The sequence below is a fragment of the Oncorhynchus mykiss genome, chromosome 5 (genome assembly GCF_013265735.2).
Source record: "Oncorhynchus mykiss isolate Arlee chromosome 5, USDA_OmykA_1.1, whole genome shotgun sequence".
In the NCBI taxonomy this organism is placed as follows: Eukaryota; Metazoa; Chordata; class Actinopteri; order Salmoniformes; family Salmonidae; genus Oncorhynchus; species Oncorhynchus mykiss.
Window position 1 is genome coordinate 55,077,782 of NC_048569.1, and position 24,657 is coordinate 55,102,438.

General features: G+C 42.0%; 1 protein-coding gene across 1 annotated transcript; it reads left to right on the forward strand.

The window, feature by feature from the left end:
• Positions 1-5,117: 5,117 nt before the first annotated feature.
• On the forward strand, positions 5,118-19,476 carry LOC118964621 (SUN domain-containing protein 2-like). The gene is made up of 14 exons (XM_036977863.1): positions 5,118-5,438; positions 7,365-7,467; positions 7,594-7,718; positions 8,001-8,282; positions 8,471-8,539; positions 8,860-8,975; positions 9,115-9,168; positions 9,257-9,310; positions 13,685-13,752; positions 15,701-15,833; positions 16,070-16,402; positions 16,556-16,726; positions 16,894-16,983; positions 17,129-19,476. The coding sequence occupies exons 2-14, from the start codon at positions 7,367-7,369 to the stop codon at positions 17,249-17,251; spliced, it is 1,719 nt and encodes a 572-aa protein (XP_036833758.1). The 5' UTR covers positions 5,118-5,438; positions 7,365-7,366; the 3' UTR covers positions 17,252-19,476.
• The last annotated feature ends 5,181 nt before the right edge of the window (positions 19,477-24,657 follow it).

Sequence of the window (24,657 nt, forward strand, 5' to 3'; positions counted from 1 at the left end):
AACCAAAATATGCTACAAGACCTAGAATTGCCTTATGAGTATCCCACAAAAAAAAAGGTTCACGTTATAAGCTAACTTTTTTGATGAATTTAAGCAAAATTCCCCAAATTCCATGGCTTAACTTCCCATGGAACATTCCCGGAAAAATTCCTGAAATTTACCGGAAAGTTTCAGACCCTTTGCAACCCTAGCTGTGACTTCCGATTTAAATACGTAAACAGGTTAAATGTGGTTAATGGTTTGCAGAAAACATTGCAGGAGTACAAAATGTCACCAATGCTTGCAGTGAAAACAAAACACACCACCTATAGAAATAATGCAGTCCACAAAATTCCACATTACAAAAAGCTGGAGTGACCTACAGTATATGTGATTGCTGGGGGTGTTGATTGAGTTGTGCATTACCTTTTCCACGTATGAGTGGAACACAGCTTCTGGAGTTAGTGTTCCGCCCTTCAGTTGTTTGGACAGCTCCGCCAGTGACAGTGAGAGGATGAGAGAGGTGTTTGTTTCAGGGTCCTGACACCCCCCCTTGTTCAGGGACACATTATTCCATTTCTGTTAGTGACATGTCTGTGGAACTTGTTTAGTTTATGTCTCAGTTGTTGAATCTTGTTAAGTTCTTACAAATATTAACACGTTAAGTTTGCTGAAAATAAACGCAGTGAGAAGACGTTCCTTTTTTTGCTGAGTTTATATAAATATATATATACAGTGCCTTGCGAAAGCATTCGGCCCCCTTGAACTTTGCGACCTTTTGCCACATTTCAGGCTTCAAACATAAAGATATAAAACTGTATTTTTTTGTGAAGAATCAACAACAAGTGGGACACAATCATGAAGTGGAACGACATTTATTGGATATTTCAAACTTTTTTAACAAATCAAAAACTGAAAAATTGGGTGTGCAAAATTATTCAGCCCCCTTAAGTTAGTACTTTGTAGCGCCACCTTTTGCTGCGATTACAGCTGTAAGTCGCTTGGGGTATGTCTCTATCAGTTTTGCACATCGAGAGACTGACATTTTTTCCCATTCCTTCTTGCAAAACAGCTCGAGCTCAGTGAGGTTGGATGGAGAGCATTTGTGAACAGCAGTTTTCAGTTCTTTCCACAGATTCTCGATTGGATTCAGGTCTGGACTTTGACTTGGCCATTCTAACACCTGGATATGTTTATTTTTGAACCATTCCATTGTAGATTTTGCTTTATGTTTTGGATCATTGTCTTGTTGGAAGACAAATCTCCGTCCCAGTCTCAGGTCTTTTGCAGACTCCATCATGTTTTCTTCCAGAATGGTCCTGTATTTGGCTCCATCCATCTTCCCATCAATTTTAACCATCTTCCCTGTTCCTGCTGAAGAAAAGCAGGCCCAAACCATGATGCTGCCACCACCATGTTTGACAGTGGGGATGGTGTGTTCAGCTGTGTTGCTTTTACGCCAAACATAACGTTTTGCATTGTTGCCAAAAAGGGCCTCTTGGCTGCATCTCTGATCAGTCTTCTCCTTGTATGAGCTGAAAGTTTAGAGGGACGGCCAGGTCTTGGTAGATTTGCAGTGGTCTGATACTCCTTCCATTTCAATATTATCGCTTGCACAGTGCTCCTTGGGATGTTTAAAGCTTGGGAAATCTTTTTGTATCCAAATCCGGCTTTAAACTTCTTCACAACAGTATCTCGGACCTGCCTGGTGTGTTCCTTGTTCTTCATGATGCTCTCTGCGCTTTTAACGGACCTCTGAGACTATCACAGTGCAGGTGCATTTATACGGAGACTTGATTACACACAGGTGGATTGTATTTATCATCATTAGTCATTTAGGTCAACATTGGATCATTCAGAGATCCTCACTGAACTTCTGGAGAGAGTTTGCTGCACTGAAAGTAAAGGGGCTGAATAATTTTGCACGCCCAATTTTTCAGTTTTTGATTTGTTAAAAAAGTTTGAAATATCCAATAAATGTCGTTCCACTTCATGATTGTGTCCCACTTGTTGTTGATTCTTCACAAAAAAATACAGTTTTATATCTTTATGTTTGAAGCCTGAAATGTGGCAAAAGGTCGCAAAGTTCAAGGGGGCCGAATACTTTCGCAAGGCACTGTATATATATATATATATATATATATATATATATATATATATATATATATATATATATATATATATATATATATATATATATACATATTACTGCCATTCAAAAGTTTGGGGTCAATTAGAAATGTCCTTGTTTTTGAAAGAAATGTAAAAACAAATTGTCCATAAAAACTTTAAAAAACATCAAATTGATCAGAAATACAGTGTAGACATTTTTAGTGTTGTAAATGACTTGTAGCTGGAAACGGCAGATTTTTTCTATTCTGGTTAGTGCCATTGGAACACAGGAGTGATGGTTGCTGATAATGGGCCTCTGTACACCTATGTAGATATTTCATAAAAAATCTGCAACATTAACAACATCTACACTCTATTTCTGATCAATTTGATGTTATTTAAATGGAGAAAAAATTGCTTTTCTTTCAAAAACAAGGAAAGTTCTAAGTGACCCCATACTTTTGAACGGTAGTATATATATATATTAATCAGTTACCCAATCAAGGAAGGGCCCCCCAGTTACCCATATGATTAGCAGAGCGGCATCAGGCTGTCTACAATCATTGAGAGCGGGCTCCTGAATCTTCCTGTGGTTGGCGGTTGCAGAAATATATATATTTAATCCATTTTAGAATAAGGCTGTAAAGTAACATAATGTGGAAAAAGGGAAGGGGTCTGAATACTCCGAAATGCACTATATATATATATATATATATATATATATATATATATATACATACATATATACACTGCATACATCCTAATATATACGGTGCATTTCGAAAAGTATTCAGACCCCTTCCTTTTTTCCACATTTTGTTACTTTACAGCCTTGTTCTAAAATGGATTAAATGTTGTTTTTTTTTAAATAATCCTCATCAATCAACCCACAATACCCTATAATGACAAAGTGAAAACTGGGAGAGAAAAAATAAGAAAAAGAAAAAACAGAAATACCTGTCTACATAACAGGCACACACCTGTCTACATAAGGTCCCACTGTTGACAGTGCATGTCAGAGCAAAAACCAAGACACGAGGTCGAAGGAATTGTCCGTAGAGCTCCGAAACAGGATTGTATCGACACACAGATCTGGGGAAAGGTACCAAAAAATGTGTGAAGCATTGAAGGTCCTCAAGAACACAATGCCCTCCATCATTCTTAAATGGAAGAAGTTTGGAACCACCAAGACTCTTTCTAGAGCTGGCCGTACGGCCAAGCTGAGCAATCGGGGGAGAAGGGCCTTGGTCAGGGAGGTGACCAAGAACCTGATGTTCACTCTAACAGAGCTCTAGAGTTCCTCTCTGGAGATGGAACTCTTGGCCTAAATGCCAAACATCACTTCTGGAGGAAACCTAGCACCATCCTTACGGTGAAGCATGGTGGTGGCAGCATCATGCTGTGGGGATGTTTTTCAGTGGCAGGGACTGGGTGAATAGTCAGGATCCGGGGAAAGATGAACGGAGCAAAGTAAGAGAGGTCCTTGACGAAAACCAGCTCCAAAGTGCACAGGACCCCGAAAAGCCTTTTTGAAATCTGACATGTTGGCTGGATTCACAACGAGTGTAGCTTTAATGTGTTATCTTACATGTGTGATTTAATGAAAGTTTGAATTTTATAGTATTTTATTTGAATCTGACGATCTGCATTTTCCCTGGCAATTGGCCAAGTGGGACATTTGCGTCCCCCCCTATCCCAGAGGTTTTAAGGTTTCCATTCCAACAGGACAATGACAATGACCCTAAGCCCACAGCCAAGACAAGACGTGAGTGGCTTTGGGAACACGTCTCTGAATGTCCTTGAGTGGCCCAGCCAGAGCCCGGACTTGAACATCTCTGGAGGGGCCAGGAAATAGCTTTGCAGAGATGCTCCCCATCCAACATGACAGAGCTTGAGAGGATCAGCAGGGAATAATGGGAGAAATACCCCAAATACAGGTGTGCCAAGCTTGTAGCGTCATGCCCAAGAAGACTCGAGGCTGTAACCGCTGCCAAATGTGATATTTCAGTTGTTTATTTTTAATATATTTGCTTTGTCATTATGGAGTATTGTGTGTAGATTGATGGGGGGGGGGGGGGGGGGGGGGGGGACGGACGGACAATGTAATCCATTTTAAAATAAGGCTGTAACGTAACAAAATGGGGAAAAATGTAAGGGGTCTGAATACATTCCGAATGCACTGTGTGTGTGTTTATATATATATATATATATATATATATATATATATATATATATATATATATATATATATATATATGTGTGTGTGTGTGTGTGTGTGTGTATATTCTTAACATAAAATCGTATTTTTATATATTTTAGTCCCTATATTTTAGTCCCTTTATATATTTTAGTCCCTGGGTTTATTGTCCCTGTAAACCCCTGCATTAATCCGGCCCTACACACACAGCAGAGTTTACATTTCAGAGTAAACTAGCACATGAACACTGCATACATCCTAACGAAATAGCCTTCTCCCTTCTGGATGTTACATCCTCAATAGGTCTACTGTAGGAATACTGGGTATTTTGAAAATGAGCTAGTCAAGGCTATGTCTGACAATCACTTTCTCCAAAAGGCCTATTCCCAATAAAATAATTCGTTTTTCCTAAATACGGATTTATAATTTAGAAATAAATTCACAAACTCTTCATTGTGTGTATTTCTGCCTAGGCCTGTGGACAAACGCCTGACGTCATAATCAACTGATTATGACTTCAAGCCTCACACTGAATTGCGTGAATTTATTTTAAAAAACATAACATACATGTAACACAACACAATATCAAGTTAAGTATGGATATCGTTGGTGCAACAACCCAAGTCAGGTATCTGCTTGATTGAGGAGATTGTACAAGATTACGGTAATATTTTCTAAATGTGATGTCCCTGATTTTACATGGGCATGTCACACACTTTTGATGAATTAATTTTAACTTTCAAGATTCAGCGGAAAATTGCCACGATGATTAATCTATCAAGAGAAATTGGGAAAACTGTTGCTGACACGATATTGCCACAGGGTGGCGCACATTGTCGTGTTTTCTGTTCGAAACGATGAGAAGCCGACAGGCAAGCGACTTCTGGCCCGCCGGCTCCTCCTCTTCCAAGCTGTCAAGTACAGCAACCTTAACGTAGCTGTCCATGTAGTAACTGTATCAGATTGTAAAAGTGTTACGAAGAGCAAAAACAAAGTGGTTGGCTCATTTATTACCCCGTTCTGCCGATAGGTTAGTGGTTGGAAATGTATTGGGCTGCATGGTTGCAACTGGCCAAGTTATCTTTCAAATTGGAAGTGGTTTGACAGCTCGCTGCCTATGCCTTGCCCACGAAGGCGCCCCAACAACGGAGTAAGTCAGGACAAATATCGCCGTTATTTTACACCAACTTTGTTTATGCACTTTTAATTGTACTACACTAGCTATGCTGTGAACTCGTGATGTGCTGTCAGCTTGCTAGTTAGCAAGCAGATGAATAACTTTTTCCCACCTCTTTTGTTGATGATGCGTTTGTTTATGTCCGGACAGACAGCGTCCGATAAGGTCCAGCAGCAGTTTGTTGATCAAATGTAGCTAACTAACTTTAGCAGTTTTTTTAGCTGGCTATGTTGCTGGCTAGAACGAAGCTAGAATGTAAATATTTCCACTTGTCAAGAGGACTTGTGGGGGTAATGACTATCTTCCAAGCTGCTATAGCCGATCTAAGCATTGTTTTGTAAAATTAGCCATGCAATCCTATTCGATTTGTACACAGAACCATATATCTAAAAAGTTAGCCAAAATATGTACACGCGATGCATTCATGGATGTTGTTTCTCAGTATGTGTGTCGTTATATGTGCATTGCTGTGCACACTGTCTGTCTGTCTAAGTGTGTGGTGGTCTCTTTTACCTGGCTTTATGCCAGTAGTCATCCTATCTATTCCTTCAATGGCTTCCCCGTTCTACCCCACCCTGAACACAGAGCCCTCACTTTCCAACCCTCACTCTCTCCGCTGTAGTTCACATAGGAGGAACATCATTCAATGTACTTATTAGGATCAGCTTCAAGTTGTTGTGGCAACACATTCACGTGTTTGCTCGTGTCTTTTTGTGTCTTTAGTATCAGTGTCCTTTTCAGTGGAATAGAGGTTTGAGAGAATTACAGTACAATATGTTCCACTCTCGGGACTCTCTAGGGCTGGGAATTAACAAGGGACCTCACAATAAGCTTTTTGCTATTTCAAATGGTCACCCATATTGATCAGGCCATACCTGGCCTGTCGGCCGGGCCACACCCAACAAACTGGAGCAAAAAGGCTACCACAAGGATTGTTGAAGAACAGGGTGCACTGTTTTGGAGAAACGTGTCCTTCAGTACAAACTGTCACACAATGTAGGCTAGTAAAACGTTTGAACTTTAATGAACTGAATGCACACCCGGCTGGTTATTATTTTCCTGAGCTCATGGTGTTGGCTCTATCCCACTTGGTCACTAGTCCGACCAGTGGCTGTTTGTCTGTCAGTAACCATGGAAACTAACATGCACTGTATCCGGCCTACTAGCGGCCTAAGCAACCTAAACTTGTTACTGTAGTTGTTAAACCTGGTGATTTAGTGTGAGTCAACTTCCTTTTCGCTGTCAACTCTGTCCTCTAAATGTGCCTATCAGTCACACAGATGCACGCTCTAGCTTCCTGTCTCTGTGAACATACAAACACACATCACATCATCTCACTCCGCACGTGCCTTTCCCCATATTTGAGCTTCTCCGCAGTACTTGTCTGCTAATTCTAATCCGTGTTAGCCCTGTTTGGAAGTTGAAGTTCATTCCCAAACAGCCTGGTTTTCTATGCTGTCTGAGTAAAATGGATTTGGTAGCTCTAGCCTTTTCATATGACTATACCAATTATACCTGTGTTGTATTCAGTCCTACACAAGATCTACTGAGAAACCTTTTTTATTGCACACCACTCAAACACACACTCACACCCATTGTACCATGCCCAGAGTGTGTGTGAGAGAGAGAAAGCAGCGTGAGGTGCTCGGGAGTAACTGGATTAGAGATTATACAGGAGAGCAAAAAATTTTTTTTACAAAAATGTAACCCTTGTGTTAACAACTTTTATTTGACCGTTACTGTAAATAAAGTCCTACGTGTGAAGACCTGTAAACCAAGGGAATGTTACAACGTGTGCTGTTATTGATAGGTGTGTGAGTGATTCCTCCAATTTAAGTCGGCTTGTCACGCAGTAGCCTATATGTGGCATTGACACTTCTCTGTTTCTCTCTCTGTCAGACATGTCGCGACGGAGTATGAGGCTGGTTTTAGGGGGATACTACAACCAATCCTCCGAGGATGACGAATCCTCCTCAGTTTCCTACAGGGAGAGCCCTGTGAGGTGTGTGTCTTCCATGTTGTACAGTATAACCTTATACAGTAGGCCTAATACTTTAACACCATGTCAAACTCTCCCTCTCTCTTCTCTCTTTCTCATCAACCTCCTCTCTCTTTCTCTCTCTATCAGGGTCTTTACCAAGAGGAAGAGAGGGGGTCATAAAGTGGCCTCCACTTGTACCTCCAGCCGGGCCAACAGCGTGGCTAGCACCACTAGCACGATGGAGCCACTCAGTAATGCTGAGGACAACATTGGTACGGTTCACCCCACTTTCTGCATCCACGGTCCCAATGACACTCCCTCAGTTACTTTCACCGTCTACTGTGCACTCAGTACTGTATGCGTTGTATTACAGTGAGCTAGGTAGGTTAGCTTTGAATTGTAGTTACATAGATAGCTAGGGTAGCTGCTTTGTTGTTGTTGTTAGTTAGCTAGCTGGCAAGCCTTTTCTGTCTGTGGTTATAGTTATCTATTATGGCTATTCAAAACGGACCATCTGACCCTCTCTCTTTCTCCCCGCAACCCTTGCCCCTCAGGGGTCTCAAGTTTGGTTCAGAGGAGGAAGACCTTCCAGGAGCCTCCCAGTGTGGCTCCAGCACCAGCCCCCAGCCTGAATCTGGCTCCTAGCCCCAGGGGCTTCCCCTCCTGCCAGACCAGCCTTAACCAGGCCCAGAGCCAGAGCAGCACCATGGACAGCTCTGGTTACTCCTCTTCAGAGGCAAGACGTTTCAAAGGATACTCTGGATACACGTCTTTGTACGGACAAAGTGCTAGCGCCAGCCAGAGCTCTGGCGCCAGCAGGAAAAGCTCCAGCTGGAGTGAGTAATGTGTGGGTGTGTGCTTGTTTGTTAGCATTAGCATAGCGTTAGCTTGTCTAAATGCTTGAAGCTTGTTTGTTAGCATTAGCTTGTTTCTATGCTTGTAGTCTGTTTGTTAGCATTAGCTTGTCTCAATGATTGTAGCTTGTTTTTTTTAGCATCGGCTTTAACTCTGTCTCCTCCTGTAGCCCCTCCGTTTGTCCCTGCCGGTGTGGGGAAGGCCATTCTAATTGCCTTCCTCCTCCTCTTGACTTTTGGTGAGTGGCATCACACCCCATAATCATACAGTCTATAGTTATATAGAACTGCCATGAAAAGAACCAACAGCAAGCTGTGTATACTTGCACTTTTACTTTATTGGTGCTAGATGTAAGTTGTCCACACATGACATCCCTAACCATAGTACTTACTAATTCACTGAGGGAACGTATAAAATGGCACTAACAGAAGTACAACACATACTATACGAGCAATAATGTAGACACAATAATGTTCACACATCTAAATGTTGTCTGTGAAACCTGTATGATACGGTGCCCCTTGGCGTATTCAGGTCTATTCTGCCTCTCTCTGCTAGGCTGCTGGCACCTTGCCCCCTTAGTATGGTCCACCCTGACTCCGACTATGACCCTGAACCGACCAGTCATCACCCCGACTCCACCCCCTGTCTTCAGTCTGCCTCCCAAGGCTATGGTAGGATCTGATAGGACCACATACCCGCCAGTCATCTCTCTATCATCTTTCTCTTGATTTGAAAGGATGCTGCATTGACGCACTGCATATGTAACCTACTCCTGGATTGTACAATAAGGTTTGTCAACTCCTTCTGCAGGATGAAGCGTCAGTATTCAATTCTGCTTTGGAAGCCAAGATGAACACCATCCTGGTAAGAGAGACAGAGAGAGAATACAAACTATAGTTCATTTGGGTGTATTCATTTTTGCTGAACTGAGTTGTGCGTGTTTCTCCCGCAGACAGAAATAGAAACACTTAAGAAGAAAGACCACCAGCAGACATTTGTTACCGAGGTGAGTACTCTACAGCGGTGGTTCCCAAACCTTTTATAGTCCCGTACTCCTTCAAACATTCAACCTCCAGCTGCGCACCTCCTCCTCTAGCACCAGGGTCAGCGCACTCTCAAATGTTGTTTTTTTGCCATCATTGTAAGCCTGCCACACACACTATACGATACATTTATTAAACATAAGAATGAGTGTGAGTTTTTGTCGCAACCCGGCTTGTGGGAAAGAGCTCTTATAGGACCAGGGCACAAATAATAATATTATAATAATTAATCATTTTGCTCTTTATTTAGCCATCTTACATATAAAACTTTATTTCTTAATTAAAAACTGTGAATAACTCACTACAGGTTAATGAGAAGGGTGTGCTTGAAAGGATGCACATAGCTCTGCAATGTTGGGTTGTATTGGAGAGAGTCTCAGTCTTTAATCATTTTCTACACACAGTCTGTGCCTGTATTTAGTTTTCATGCTAGTGAGGGCTGAGAATCCACTCTCACATAGGTACGTGGTTGCAAAGGGAATCAGTGTCTTAACAGCATGATTTGCCAAGGCAGGATACTCAGCACAGCCCAATGCAGAAATCTGGCAGTGGCTTCTGATTAAATTACATTTTCACAGAACCGCTTGTTGCAATTTCGATGATGCTCTCTTGTTCAGATATCGGTAAGCGGACTGGAGGCAGGGCACGAAAGGGATAACGAATCCAGTTGTTTGTGTTGTTCGTTTCGGGAAAGTTTCTGTGTAATTGCACACCCAGCTCACTCAGGTGCTTCGCTATATCACATTTGACATTGTCCGTAAGCTTGAGTTCACTTTCAACACAAAAAAAATCATACAATAATGGAAATACCTGTGTTTTGTCCTTGTTAATGCAGACAGAGAAGAACTCCAACTTCTTAATCATAGCCTCAATTTTGTCCCACACGTTGAATATAGTTGCGGAGAGTCCCTGTAATCGGCAAGTAGCCTAGTGGTTAGAGCGTTGGTCCAGTAACCGAAAGGTTGCTGGATCGAATCCTCGAGTTGACAAGGTAAAAATATGTCGTTTTGCTAACCCACTGTTCCCCGGTAGGTCGTCATTGTAAATATGAATTTTTCTTAACTGACTTGCCTAGTTAAATATTTTAAAAAATCCTAGATTCAGATCATTCAGGTGAGAAAAACCTCATCCAGGTAGGCCAGTCGTGTGAGAAACTCGTCATCATGCAAGCGGTCAGACAAGTGAAAATTATGGTCAGTAAAGAAAACTTTAAACTCGTCTCTCAATTAAAAAAAAAAAAGTGTCAATACTTTGCCCCATGATAACCAGCGCACTTCTGTATGTTGTAAAAGTGTTACATGGTCACTGCCCATGACATTGCATAGTGCAGAAAATACACGAGAGTTCAGGGCCCTTGCATTAACAAAGTTAACCATTTTCACTGTAGTGTCCAAAACGTCTTTCAAGCTGTCAGGCATTCCCTTGGCAACAAGACGTACGCAAGTGGCGTCGGGAGCAACTGTTTGCACGCGCCTTACCACTCCACTATGTCTTCTTGTCATGGCTTTTGCGCCATCAGTACAGATACCAACACATCTTGACCACCAAAGTCCATTTGATGTCACAAAGCTGTTCAGTACTTTAAAAATATTATCTCCTGTTGTCCTGTTGTCCAGTGGTTTGCAGAAGAGGATGTCTTCCTTAATTGATCCCCCAGAAATGTAACAGACATATACCATGAGCTGTGCCAGGCCCGCCACATCTGTTGGCTCATCCAGCTGTAACACATAGAATTAACTGGCTTGTATGCGAAGCAGTAATTGTTTCAAAACCTCTCCTGCCATGTCACTGATGCGTCGTGAAACCGTGTTGTTTGATGGAGTATTGTCTGTATAGTTTTTTGGGCCTTTTCCCCCAGCATTGTCCCAGCCATATCCGCGGCAGCAGGAACAATTAAGTCCTCCACAATAGTATGGGGCTTGCCTGTCATCGCCACTCGGTAGCTCACCATATAAGGTGCCTCTAGCCCCTTCTTATTAATGGTATCTGTCGCTTTTATACAGTTGAAGTTTACATTTAAACTCAGTTTTTCACAATTCCTGACATTTGATCCTAGTAAAAATTCCCTGTCTTAGGTCAGTTAGAATCACCACTTCATTTTAAGAATGTGATATGTCAGAATAATAGTAGAGAGAGATTTATTTCAGCTTTTATTTCTTTCATCACATTGACAGTGGGTCAGAAGTTTACATACACTCAATTAGTATTTGGTAGCATTGCCTTTAAATTGTTTAACTTGGGTCAAACGTTTCGGGTAGCCTTCCACAAGCTTCCCACAATAAGTTGGGTGAATTTTGGCCCATTCCTCCTGACAGAGCTGGTGTAACTGAGTCAGGTTTGTAGGCCTCCTTGATCTCACGCTTTTTCAGGTCTGCCCACAAATTGTCTATATGATTGAGGTCAGTCCTTTGTGATGGCACTCCAATACCTTGACTTTGTTGTCCTTAAGCCATTTTGCCACAACTTTGGAAGTATGCTTGGGGTCATTGTCCATTTGGAAGACCCATTTGCAACCAAGCTTTAACTTCCTGACTGATGTCTTGAGATGTTGCTTCAATATATCCACATAATTTTCCTGCCTCATGACGCCATCTATTTTGTGAAATGCACCAGTCCCTCCTGCAGCAAATCCCCCCCACAACATGATGCTGCCTCCCCCATGCTTCACGGTTGGGATGGTGTTCTTTGGCTTGCAAGCCTCCCCATTTTTCCTCCAAACATAACGATGGTCATTATGACAAAACAGTTATATTTTTGTTTCATCAGACCAGAGGACATTTCTCCAAAAAGTACAATCTTTGTCCCCATGTGCAGTTGCAAACCGTAGTCTGGCTTTTTTTATGGTGGGTTTGGAGCAGTGGCTTCTTCCTTGCTGAGCGGCCTTTCAGGTCATGTTGATATAGGACTCGTTTTACTGTGCATATAGATACTTTTGTACCTGTTTCCTCCAGCATCTTCACAAGGTCCTTTGCTGTTGTTCTGGGATTGATTTGCACTTTTTGCACCAGTACGTTCATCTCTAGGAGACCGAACGCGTCTCCTTCCTGAGCGGTGTGACTATTGTTTGTACAGATGAATGTGTTACCTTCAGGCATTTGAAAATGGTTCTCAAGTATGAACCAGACTTGTGGTCTACAATTTTTCTTCTGAGGTCTTGGCTGATTTATTTTGAGTTTGAAGGTAGGCCTTGAAATACATCCACAGGTACACCTCCAATTGACTCAAATTATGTCAATTACCCTATCAGAAGCTTCTAAAGCCATGACATAATTTTCTGGAATTTTCCAAGCTGTTTAAAGGCACAGTCAACTTAGTGTATGTAAACTTCTGACCCACTGGAATTGTGATACAGTGAATTAATCTTGTGCCATGCACAAAGTAGTCCTACAAATGTCCTAACTGACTTGCCAAAACTATAGTTTCTGAACAAGAAATTTGTGAAGTGTTTGAAAAATGAGTTTTAATGACTTCAACTTAAGTGTATGTAAACTTGCGACTTCAACTGTATATGTTTTACTACTCTAAAGTCATCTTAATTCTCACTCAAACTCCTGTGGCTTATTTTTCAAATTGGCATGTTTCGTTTCTAAATGTCTGCGCAAGAGTGAAGGTTTCATCAAGTTGTGAGATAGTACTTTTTCATATATTTATTTTAATTTATTTTACCTTTTATTTAACTAGGCAATTCAGTTAAGAACAAATTCTTATTTTCAATGACTGTGTGTATCTAACCTAACGTAGCAGATAAAAAAGTGTATAATGTCCAGAGGTCTGTTTATAATAACGAGATGCTCATGTCTCTGCTCTGACATTGGGAGTCATTGTCTCAAATGAGGGAAGGCTGGCGACAAGCTGAGGTCCAAAATAAGCCCATAGAAATGCATTGGGCTTATTTTAGACAGATTCTGGCGAGAGTGAAACCTTTCACTTCGCCTCTTCCTCTCTGATCTGTCTGAGGTGGAAAAAAACTGGTGCAGTGGGTTATGGACATTGAGGTTAATTACCACATTTCTGCGCTGAACTAGGTTGAATATTTGCTTAATGAAAACGACAACTCCCTTCAGCCCAGCGTCCCACATAGTTCTTGACTTGATTTCTTTCGTGAATTATTTGATTTCTGTCTACAACTGCATTGGGCTCAGAAAAAAAACTAACTAAACGGAATTCAAGTACTTGAACCGATGTCGGTCAATTAGTTGTTTAATTAATAACCGGAAAAAATGTAATGTTGGTTAATCGCTCAGCACCAGTTTCATTTCCAGGGTTTTATACTATAGCGGTGTTGTTATTTACATACAGGGTTGAGATGTGGTTTTTGCACTTGTCTATCCCAACAGATGGTAGAGAGACTACAGACAGACTTGACAGACGTGAGGACAGACATGAGGAATGTGAGAGTGGACAGGTGAGTGTTTATTTTATTTAGTTATTTAACGTATATTTAACTAGGCAAGTCAGTTAAGAACAAATTCTTATTTTACAATGACGCCGTGGGCCAATTGTGTGCCGCCCTATGGGACTCTCGATCACGGCCGGTTGTGATACAGCCTGGGATCGAACCAGGGTCTGTAGTGACGCCTCTAGCACTGAGATACAGTGCCTTAGATTGCTGCACCACTCGGGAGCCGGCCCCATTCAGAAACTACCCCTAGCTCCTTATGCAGATTTGAAAGGATTTAAGACATTGGTGAATAGGAAAAGTATGAGACAATCTAACATCCCAAACTAGCCAGCAGCATACCACCCTCCATACCACCCTGCATCCCACTGCTGGCTTGCTTCTGGTTGGTTCCTAGATGGGAGACCAGATTCTGCTGGAAGTGGTGTTGGAGGGCCAGGAGGAAGCACTCTTTCCTCAGGTCCAAAAAATATATCCCAATGCCCCAGAGCAGTGATTGGGGATACTGCCCTGTGTAGGGTGCTGTCTTTTGGATGAGATGTTAAACGGGTGTCCTGACTCTCTGTGGTCACTAAAGATCTCATGATACTTATTGTAAGAGTAGGGGTGTTAACCCTGGTGTCCTGGCTAAATTCCCAGCTGTCCCTCATACCATCACAGTCACAGTCAAACATATTTTTCTCACTAAATAGACGTTACAATTAAGGTCACAGTTATGAAAACTTAGGACACTAAAGAGGCCTTTCTGCTGACTCTGAAAAACACAAAAAGAAAGATGCCCAGGGTCCCTGCTCATCTGCCCGAACATGCCTTTGGCATGCTGCAAGGAGGCATGAGGACTGCAGATGTGGCCAGGGCAATAAATTGCAATGTCCTTACTGTAAAACGCCTAAGACAGCACTGCAGGGAGACAGGACAGACAGCTGATCGTCCTCACAGTGGCAAGACACGTGTAACAACACCTGCACAGGATCGGTACCTCCAAACATCACACCTGCAGGACAAGTACAGGAGGGCAACAACAACTGCCCGAGTTACACCAGGAACGCACAATCCCTCCATCAGTGCTCAGACTGTCCGCAATAGGCTGAGAGAGGCAGGACTGAGGGCTTGTAGGCCTGTTGTAAGGCAGGTCCTCACCCGACTTAACCGCCAACAACTTCGCCTATGAACACAAACCCACCATCGCTGGACCAGACAGGACTGGCAAAAAGTGCTCTTCACTGACGAGTTGTGTTTTTTTCTCACCAGTGGTGATGGTCGGATTCACGTTTATCTTAGAAGGAATGAGCGTTACACCAAGGTCTGTACTCTGGAGCGGGATCGATTTGGAGGTGGAGGGTCCATTATGGTCTGGGGCGGTGTGTCACAACATCATCGGACTGAGCTTGTTGTCATTGCACTCAATCTCAACGCTGTGCGTTACCGGGAAGACATCCTCCTCCCTCATGCCCTGCAGGCTCATCCTGACATGACCCTCCAGCATGACAATGCCACCAGCCATACTGCTCGTTCTGTGCGGGATTTCCTGCAAGACAGGAATGTCCGTGTTCTGCCATGGCCAGCGAAGAGCCTGGATCTCAATCCCATTGAGCACTTCTGCGACCTGTTGAATCGGAGGGTGAGGGCTAGGGCCATTCCCCCCCAGAAATGTCCGGGAACTTGCAGGTGCCTTGGAAGAGTGGGGTAACATCTCACAGCAAGAACTGGCACATCTGGTGCAGTCCATGAGGAGGATATGCACTGCAGTACTTAATGCAGCTGGTGGCCACACCAGATACTGACTGTTATATTTGATTTTTTTTACCCCCCCTTTGTTCAGGGACACATTATTCAATTTCTGTTAGTCACATGTCTGTGTAACTTGTTCAGTTTATGTCTCAGTTGTTGAATCTTATTATATTCATACAAATAGTTACACATGTTTATTTTAATTGATTCTATTATATTGTAGTGTGGATCCTTTGGATTGGGAACGTCGTTTGAGCCAGCAGACAGCCGGCTTCTCCAGTCAGGTAGACGACCTCAAGGAGCAACACACACACGTCAGGGGGAGAGTCGCTGCCCTGGAGGACCAGACTGCCACGGTAATGTACACACCCACAAACAGGTACACAAACCCGGTCAAATTTGTAGCACCAGAGCCACGTATGTGTGCTGAATAACTGAAATATGAATGGCTGAGTCCAAAATGGCACCCTATTCCCTATGTAGTGCCCTGGTCAAAAGTACTGCACTTATAGGGAATGGGTGCCATTTTTGGACTCCGACAACATGAATGATGAGCCTTCCTAACCTAATGGATTTGGTGTCTATTGTGTAGCTGCAGCAACAGGTTTACTCTGTCCAGAACCAGCCTCCCCCAGAGCCCAGCCCCACCAAAGCCAACGCACACCTGACCACCGAGCTCAAAGAGGCCATGGCCAAATGGCTGCATGAGAATGTGCCCCAGAATGAGCCACGGATAGTGAAAGAGATTGTGAAGGACTGCAGTCCTCCATTGGCTGACAGGATGCCGGACTTTGCCTTAGAGTCCCAAGGTGCCAGCATTGTGAGCACTCGGTGTTCCGAGACGTACCGCACCCGCTCGGCATGTGTGACCTTCCTGGGCATACCTCTCTGGTACTCCTCTGAGAGCCCCCGCACAGTTCTCCAGGTACCTCTTTCTAGCTCTTTTTATATGCTTTCTTTGTTGTTTGTTGCCACCATGTCAATAGGAATCTCCACTCTCCTTTTCTCTCTGTCTCCTTTTCTTTTTTGCATTTTCTAATCTAACTAAACGTGAACCTCACCTGTCCCCGCCCCTCAGGGCCAGCCTGCGCAGGCTGGGAAGTGTTGGGCGTTCCACGGTGCGCAGGGCACCTTAGTCATCGCCCTGTCTCATCCCGCGCACATCACCCACGTCACCCTGGAACACCTGCCTGTATCCACCGCCCCCACCGGACGCATCGACAGCGCCCCCAAGGCCTTCTCTGTCTATGTGAGTCACCTCTGACACCTGACCTAACTGTGATACTGTGACCCCCCCCCCCCTATTCCATGTAGAATCTTCTGTCGGACATTTCCCACCGAGATGTCTGGAGCAGTACGCTAAGGACTGGTTTCTCCCTTAAGAGATATCACTCGTCTATTTCTCCCTCTGTGCAGGGTATGTCCACCGAGACAGAAGACGGCACCTGCCTGGGAACCTTCACTTATGACCAGCATGGAGAGCCAATCCAAACCTTCCAACTGCCCGTGAGTCGCGTCATTCAAACTTAGTCAGGGTTAGGCTGGCTAGGTTTAACTTTTGGGGCTTGCTACAGCTGAAATCTGCCACCCTCAGTTGAGTTTCTCATGCTAACTCTTTATCCTTCCTCTTCTCTCCCTCTCTTTCTCTCAGAACCCTACCACGGCCACCTATCGCTATGTGGAGCTGCGCGTTCTGAGTAACTGGGGTCACCTGAAGTACACGTGCGTGTACCGCTTCCGTGTTCACGGACACATGGCCCCATCCTCCACATGAGAAGGGCTCACCGTCCACCATCTACCCCATCCGCAGACCTCAGAGAGGCTACGCTTTCATGTTCCGTCAACATCATGACAGTCTAAATAAATCCCTCTATTTTGCAGAATCAGGGTGGTTTCATACACTGGCTTCTGTCTAGTGCGAGGTTAGAGGTCGTGAGGTTAAAGATCTATAGTGATTTTTTTTGTGCTGACCTGGTGGGAGTAAGGGGATGGGTTTTTCTGAGATTGAAGTTTGTGTGCGTGTGCTTTTGAGCATAGATTGTTTGCATTTTGTCTGGCCACAGCAGACAGACATTTCAGATTGTACCTTGAAGGTGTGTGTATAACAGTCCTGCCTGTGTTACTGGACTCTTATTCAGTTATTTTGTTTGCTTTTATTTGTATCTTATACAACAGTTGAATTATGTTGAGAAAGAACGTTGTTGTGGATGTATATTTTGCAAGTATCAAGATGTATAGTTAATATATTTTATTGCGATAAGGATGTAATGTGGTTGCAAATGATTATTTTCTGTTGCTCTGAATGACTATCAAAGTTTTTGAAGTACCTTGCCAATAGGCATCCTATTGAAAGATGTTTGATATGATTTGAGATGCTTGATATACGTTTCCTCACACAATAATACAGAATAGAAAGAAATAGGCAGGCACACTCCATGAGTATTGTCTTTACTCAAAAACGCATCTTAGTTTTACATGTCTTGTCACATTTATTTATTTCAAGTTACTCTTAACATTTAGCCTTTTTTTTTTTTTTTACAATTCAAATAATTTTGATAGTAGTGAAAGCACATCCAGGCAACTTCCCAGATGCAAGGTACAAATGATAGAAAATAAATACATATTTATTTTGTCTTGAATAACTCTTTCCTCTCAAAAGCAATGAGGCCATTTCAATGTCAGTGAGTCCAAATGTCAGGTTTTCAACTTCCAAACATTTGTAAATGGTACAAAAGTAACCTACTCATTGCTATTCTATGATTTAAATCATCAGAATGTTTTTAGGAGTCATATGTAACTTTTTTTTGTACATTTACAGTATTATTGATTTAAACATTTTGCAGTAGTGGTACAGACTAACAAAAGACTGATTGTAAGAAAATACTAATATGAGAAAATAATCATATGATTTGCTCTCAATACCACTTTGAGGTATTTGTTTTGATCTGAAGTTACAACAACAACTCCGGGTCAATTTCTGTTTACTTATTTTCTGTTGAATTGGACAAAGAATGTTTCCGTTAGAAATGCAATTTAAATTCCTGAAATGACTGGCAATATATAAATAATGAATGTGTATGACATCTTTTTCTACTCTTTTTAAAATACCCTTTTTTTGTTGTGTTACTTTCATGCAATAGTTATTTGAAAGCGAGGCATCTTAACAGGTATTTCAGATGTTTAGAATTGGGTTTTCAAAAAAATATACTTTTAGTTAGGTGTGTGTTCAATTGGCACAAAACAGAATCTTTGTTTATTTTTTTTTAAACAGTAGGATTAAAAAAATGTTGATATTACCTGAACTTGTTCCATAAAAAAATGCTCAATTATTCTGTTGCCTAACATTTTTGCTACATTGTGCTCAACAGAACACGGCCCAGGTGAACATAATAGTCATATTTATTTAATTAGGGTTATTGTGTTTTTTTTATTTATCTTTAATCAGTGGTCCAACTTATTTCATTGATTTGTTATTGATGATGCATCAATATTGTAGCATGTAATTAATGCAGGCTAATATAATGAGACAGCAGAAGTCTTCCCTTCGACTGTTATAGCCGGGGGTGCTGGCCTGTGGTAGTATAAGGTTAAGAGTGACATTGAGGTGACTAATGAAACCTAACTTCTGCTTTTACCTCCTGATTATTTTCACTGCAATCGCTCAGCAATTCGATGCATTCATTGATTTTACATATATATATATATATATATGAAGATTTTATTTTGTTAAAGTATAGCTAAGTACTATGGTGCTTAGGTTTTATACACACCATAGCCTTAAATCACATGGAGTTATGTCACTATACTCTCTGAAATGTGCACTTGTTCACTTTCTATCAGGGATTGCTTTTAAAAAAAGGGTCATCTGGAATTGTTACATCCATTTTTGGACTTTAAAATGAACTAGATGGTCCGGTTAACCATAATGATAGATTTGTTTCACTGATGGGGTTGTGCTTGTGTGTCGTTATTTTTAATAAATTTGCTAAATGTTCTATACACCTGTTTTTGCTTAGTCATTATGAGGTATTGTGTGTAGGTTGAGGGGGGAAAAAACTATTTAATACATTTTAGAATAAGGCTGTAACAAAATGTGGAAAAAGTCAAGGGTTCTGAATCATTTCCTAATGCACTGTATTCATAGTTTGGTTGAATAGGAAATACATCATATTTAATATGTTGTACCATATTTGTACTGTGTACTTGCTTGTGTCCTTGAAAGTGACTACACCTCAGCAATTTAGAACTATAAAGTTAAGATTTTAACCAGCATTACTAGTTATTGTTTATGGCCTACTCATGATAAATAATTACTTTGGGGATTACTTCGATTATATTTAGTTACATTTAATATGAAGTGAAAGCCCTGTACATTTATTGGACCCTGATCCAGTGATTGATAGGAGTGATGACCAATGGGGGCTGAGTTTTCACCAATAACATTACCAGGGTGGCTATATGGATACAGTTTCTCTGTGAAGTTGCAGCCAATGAAAGAGTAGATATCAGACCTGGCCTCCACATTATAGATTGACCCTCCTCATGATCCACAAACACCCCCAATTTCTGAGGCTTCTCATCCAGAAAGAGGTGAGTAACGGGAGTGGTTAAGGCCTCATATTTATCCCTATTCCTCAGTCCCACATACCAGTATCCATCCTTAGGTCACCGTGTCAACACAAAATCCTTCCTGTTGATGGACTCTCTGGCCACATCTACATTAAACCTCTGGGTTGTCAGGGAGATTCTGTGTTCTGCCTCCAATCACACTTGTTTCCTGTCCTCAAGCATGATGAGATGAAGAGTTGCTGTATCACAGTCCAGAGTCACAGCCACTGCATCCTCTTCAGCTATTTATGTATTTATTGTCTCCTCCAGTTGAGACACAGCTCTCTCCATACACAGCTTACTGTAAACACTGATCTCATACCAGCCCTTGGTAAGTGTAGGGAGGTACAGGGATAGGGAGCTTTGGTGGAGGTGGTCATCAGTATGTGAGAGCTGCTTCAGGTCAGTGTGTCTCCTACATAGATCAGTGATTCCCTGCTCCAGCTCTTTAATCAGCCCTAAATCCAGTTTTGTGGCTGCTTCCTGCTTCTCCTGAACAACTCAATGAATTCAGCCCGGGTTCTCTCAGTGGAGAGGGCCAGAGCAGTGAAGACCTGCAAGCTGTCTGCTATCACTCTCTCTGCATCTTTCTTGCTGAACTCTACTGAGTGTTTGGTCTCCTGAACATTCTGTAGTCACTCCTGGATCCTCTGTGGTTCTTGTCCCTCCTTTATCCCCAACGTAGCCTTCCTCTCTACTAACTATTTTTTAGAGTAGGATTCCCCGACAGGCGGCCAACGGGACGAATGTGGCCCCGCGAGTGGTTTTCTGAGAACAATTTTAGAATTTTTTTGAATTTTATTTGTTGGACATAAAAGACTGTAAAATTACCAGGAAATCCACTTCAAGTGATTTACATTTTGTAAATCTGTTCCCAAGTATTCCCACACATAATTGAGACACATGATTAGGGGTGTTACGGTGACAGTATTACCGCCACACCTGCAGTCACCAGTCATGACAGCAGTCAAATTCCACACTGCCTAGTCACGGCAATTAGCTCTGATGCTGCTGATGTTCAGTAGTAGCCTACCAAATTTGCCTGGTACTCAGCATTCTATGGTTCCTCTAATCACTCTGACATCAATGCAAATGTAATCAAAAATCGAATCAAACACTTCATGAGAGCCCATCACAACTAAAGTGGCCAAATAACTTCTTAAAATGAAGCACGTTAAATCAGCTATATAACTGGTGTAGAGCATAACTGGCATACATACACCAAGCAGCAACTGAGTTTCAAGTTTGGGGAAAACTATTTTCTCCATAAATATGCACCTTTATAATAAAAGCATTACATGCATATTCGCATTTGCGGTCACTTTTGAGAACGGCGTTCTCCCGCTAATTTATTGCATTTTGGAACATTTGCGTTTATAGCCTCCTGCCGTGTGCGCATTGCTGCGCTGATGATGTGAAGAAATAGCCTACTAGTTTATAAACATTTTAAGCTAAACGTTCTGATCTGTTGCGTCAGCCTCATTGCTTAAAAAAGTTTGTTTGATGCTAGGGGTTCTATTAATTCCACAACTGCCCAAATCAGAGCTTCTGGATGGTCAACAGTTCACACCTTGATGTAAATTACAGGAGAAGGAGACTTTCTTTCCCCCTCCCGTATTTAACCCAAGGAATGTTCTTTGTTAACAGACATTTTCCTGACGAAACTAACACAGTCAAACGTGAATACTGGAACAATAATTCTAACATAGGAATGTGGGGAATGGTTAGTTGGGAGCTATAGACAACTAATTTCATATAGATTTTTATTTTGTGATGTCATAAAAAATTGTATGGGCGAAATACTGTAACTTGGAAAGTATATCTCCTTTATCAGTCAAGCCTCCATCCAATACGTTGTGCTTATAATATAAAAAAGTATGCAATTATTTTTGTTAGAAATGTGATTTTAGGAGTCATAGGAGATAACCTGCAATCATATCCTTCGCACAGTAAGTAGTCACGTCCCGAATGAGGTCAGAAGAGCGTGTCAGCCCAATGGAACTTTCCCTTTTGACCAGAGTGCTTAAAAAGACTAGTTAAGAATGAACATTTCAGACCAGAACATTGCCAGGTTGCAGCTGTGCATGTAATGTGGTCTGAATCCTGAACCTTGAATAATCAACACGAGGTGTAGGCGAGAAGCTCACCTACAAGACAATCACTGGTACGGCTTATTAGCTGTCAGATATCGAGAAAAGCAAATCTAAGCGGGACCATCATACTACTCTTCAAACCATCCCATCTTACTACGAGTCTCAAATCACCGGATTCTCCTACCATCATCACCAATGGGAACCGTCGACACAGCTGGCTATCTTCCAGAGTGAACAACAGTAGAAAAGACGGGGCCAGACCCTTTAGGACAATCAGAGCCTTACAAGCGTGCCACTGAAAGGCCAACCCACATCCTTCCTAAGAAGGACTGGTTCCGACAGAGATAAATGGCGAACAAAGGCACTCACACGTAAATACATGAATGATGTCTTATTCCAAATGGTTGGCAGTTTGAGTGCAACGTATATGATTAATGTGACAATAGTTATAAATGTATCCACGATAAGTGCCCCCCCCCCCCCAATTCTCTGTTGTAATAAGCCGTCATATTGTGTCAGTCCACTAGGGACCTTTGTCTCATGTGAAGGGTGTATGTTTATTCTGTGTTATTATTTAGTTAGCTAGTAGATAAATAATTAAACCAATTTGTGTAGTACTGAATCATGATTAAGGCTGTTTTTTTTTGTGGATGCAAGGAGGTTACGACGGTTCAGAATGATAATATGGTATGAGGTAATGATTAATACGTTGACTGTTTTATGGATGTGATAGGTAAAGACATATAGAGTTTAATTCGGGAGACGGTAACTCTTTAAACAAGGTCCTCCGGTGTGCCCCAAATTCTAATGAGTTAATTGTTACATGACTAATTTAATTGGGTAAAAATTAAACAGATTTAGTTGATTAAATAAATAACAGTCATCAATTTAATGAAAGTAAAGTCACGACAGCAGCCTTAGAATGTACTAAAAATCAAAACATTTAGCCCAACATTTGTATCACAACTAAAGTTCCATAAATAGCTCTAAATGAAGCATATAAGAGGACCTGTTTCTTTGTTAACTGCTAAACACAGAATAGCCTCATGTGCGCACTCCCTCGTGCAGTTTGGAGAAAATATATTTTCTATTTTAGTCAGCTATGTTCAATTGTATTCTTCCTACTATAAAATAATGCCACAAAATTCTACACAAATCTTGTCTGCTAAATGAACTAGTGTAGCCCACAGCCATATGGCACAGCCAGATCAGAGCCTAACAGAAGGACAACTCATTCTGTTATTCTGAAATAGATTACATTTTCTTCATATCATGTTGCTTTAGACCTGTCTAAAATTAGATAATGGATTTATTGTAAAAGTATAGGCTATATTATATGGATTTATTTGACTTTTTAAAATGTAGATGTTCCAAAGGTCTGCATCTGTGGCTTGTAGGCTATGTGTGGAAGCCAGGAGATGCTAAATGTGTTTATGTTAATTAACGGTCAATTACCTTGAGACAGGCAGTTATTTGCTTGACAATCACCGCCTGACCGGCTGACACACTGGCTGACACACCGCCTGACACACCGCCTGACACACCGCCTGACACACCGCCTGACAAAATAGAAACTCTCCAATTAGTTATATTGGACTTCAAATCAAATCAAATGTTATTTGTCACATGCTTTGTGAAATACAGGTGTAGACCAACAATGAAATGCTTACTTACGCGCCCTTCCCAACAATGCAGAGAGAACGATATAGAACAAATAATGACACGAGGAATAAATAAATGCACAATGAGTAACGATAACTTGGCTATATACAGGGGGTACCGGTACTCCGGCACTTTTGATTTGACATTTTTGATCTGAAAAGTTGAGGTTGGATTTGATGGGGTTAAAGTGCAGACTGTCCACTTTAATTTGAGAGTATTTTCATCCATATCGGGTGAACTGTTTAGAAATTACAGCACTTTTTCTGCATAGTGTGTGTGGACCATGTTCATTCCTTAGTGATGTGGACACCCGTGGAACTTGAAGCTCTCGACCCACTCCACTACAGCCTGGTCAATGTGGATGGGGGCGTGGCTCGGACCTCTGTTTCCTGTAGTCCATGATCAGCTCCCTTGTCTTGCTGACATTTAGGGAGATATTGTTGTCGTGGCACCACACTGCCAGGTCATTGACCTCTCTATAGGCGGTCTCGTCGTCGTCGGTGATCTGGCCTATCAACGTCGTGTCGTCAGAAAACTTAAAGATTGTGTTGGAGTTGAGGGTGAACAGGGAGTACAGGAGAGGACTAAGCACACACTCCTGAGATGCCCCCGTGTTGAGGGTCCGCGTGGGGGAGGTGTTGTTGCATACCCTCAGCACCTGGGGGCACCCTATCAGGAAGTCCAAGGATCCAGTTGCAGAGGGAGGTGTTCCATCCCAGGTTCCTGAGTTTAGTGAAGTGCTTGGAGGGCACTATGGTGTTAAACACTGAGCTGTAGTCAATGAACAGCATTCTTACATACTGTCGGTGTTCCTCTT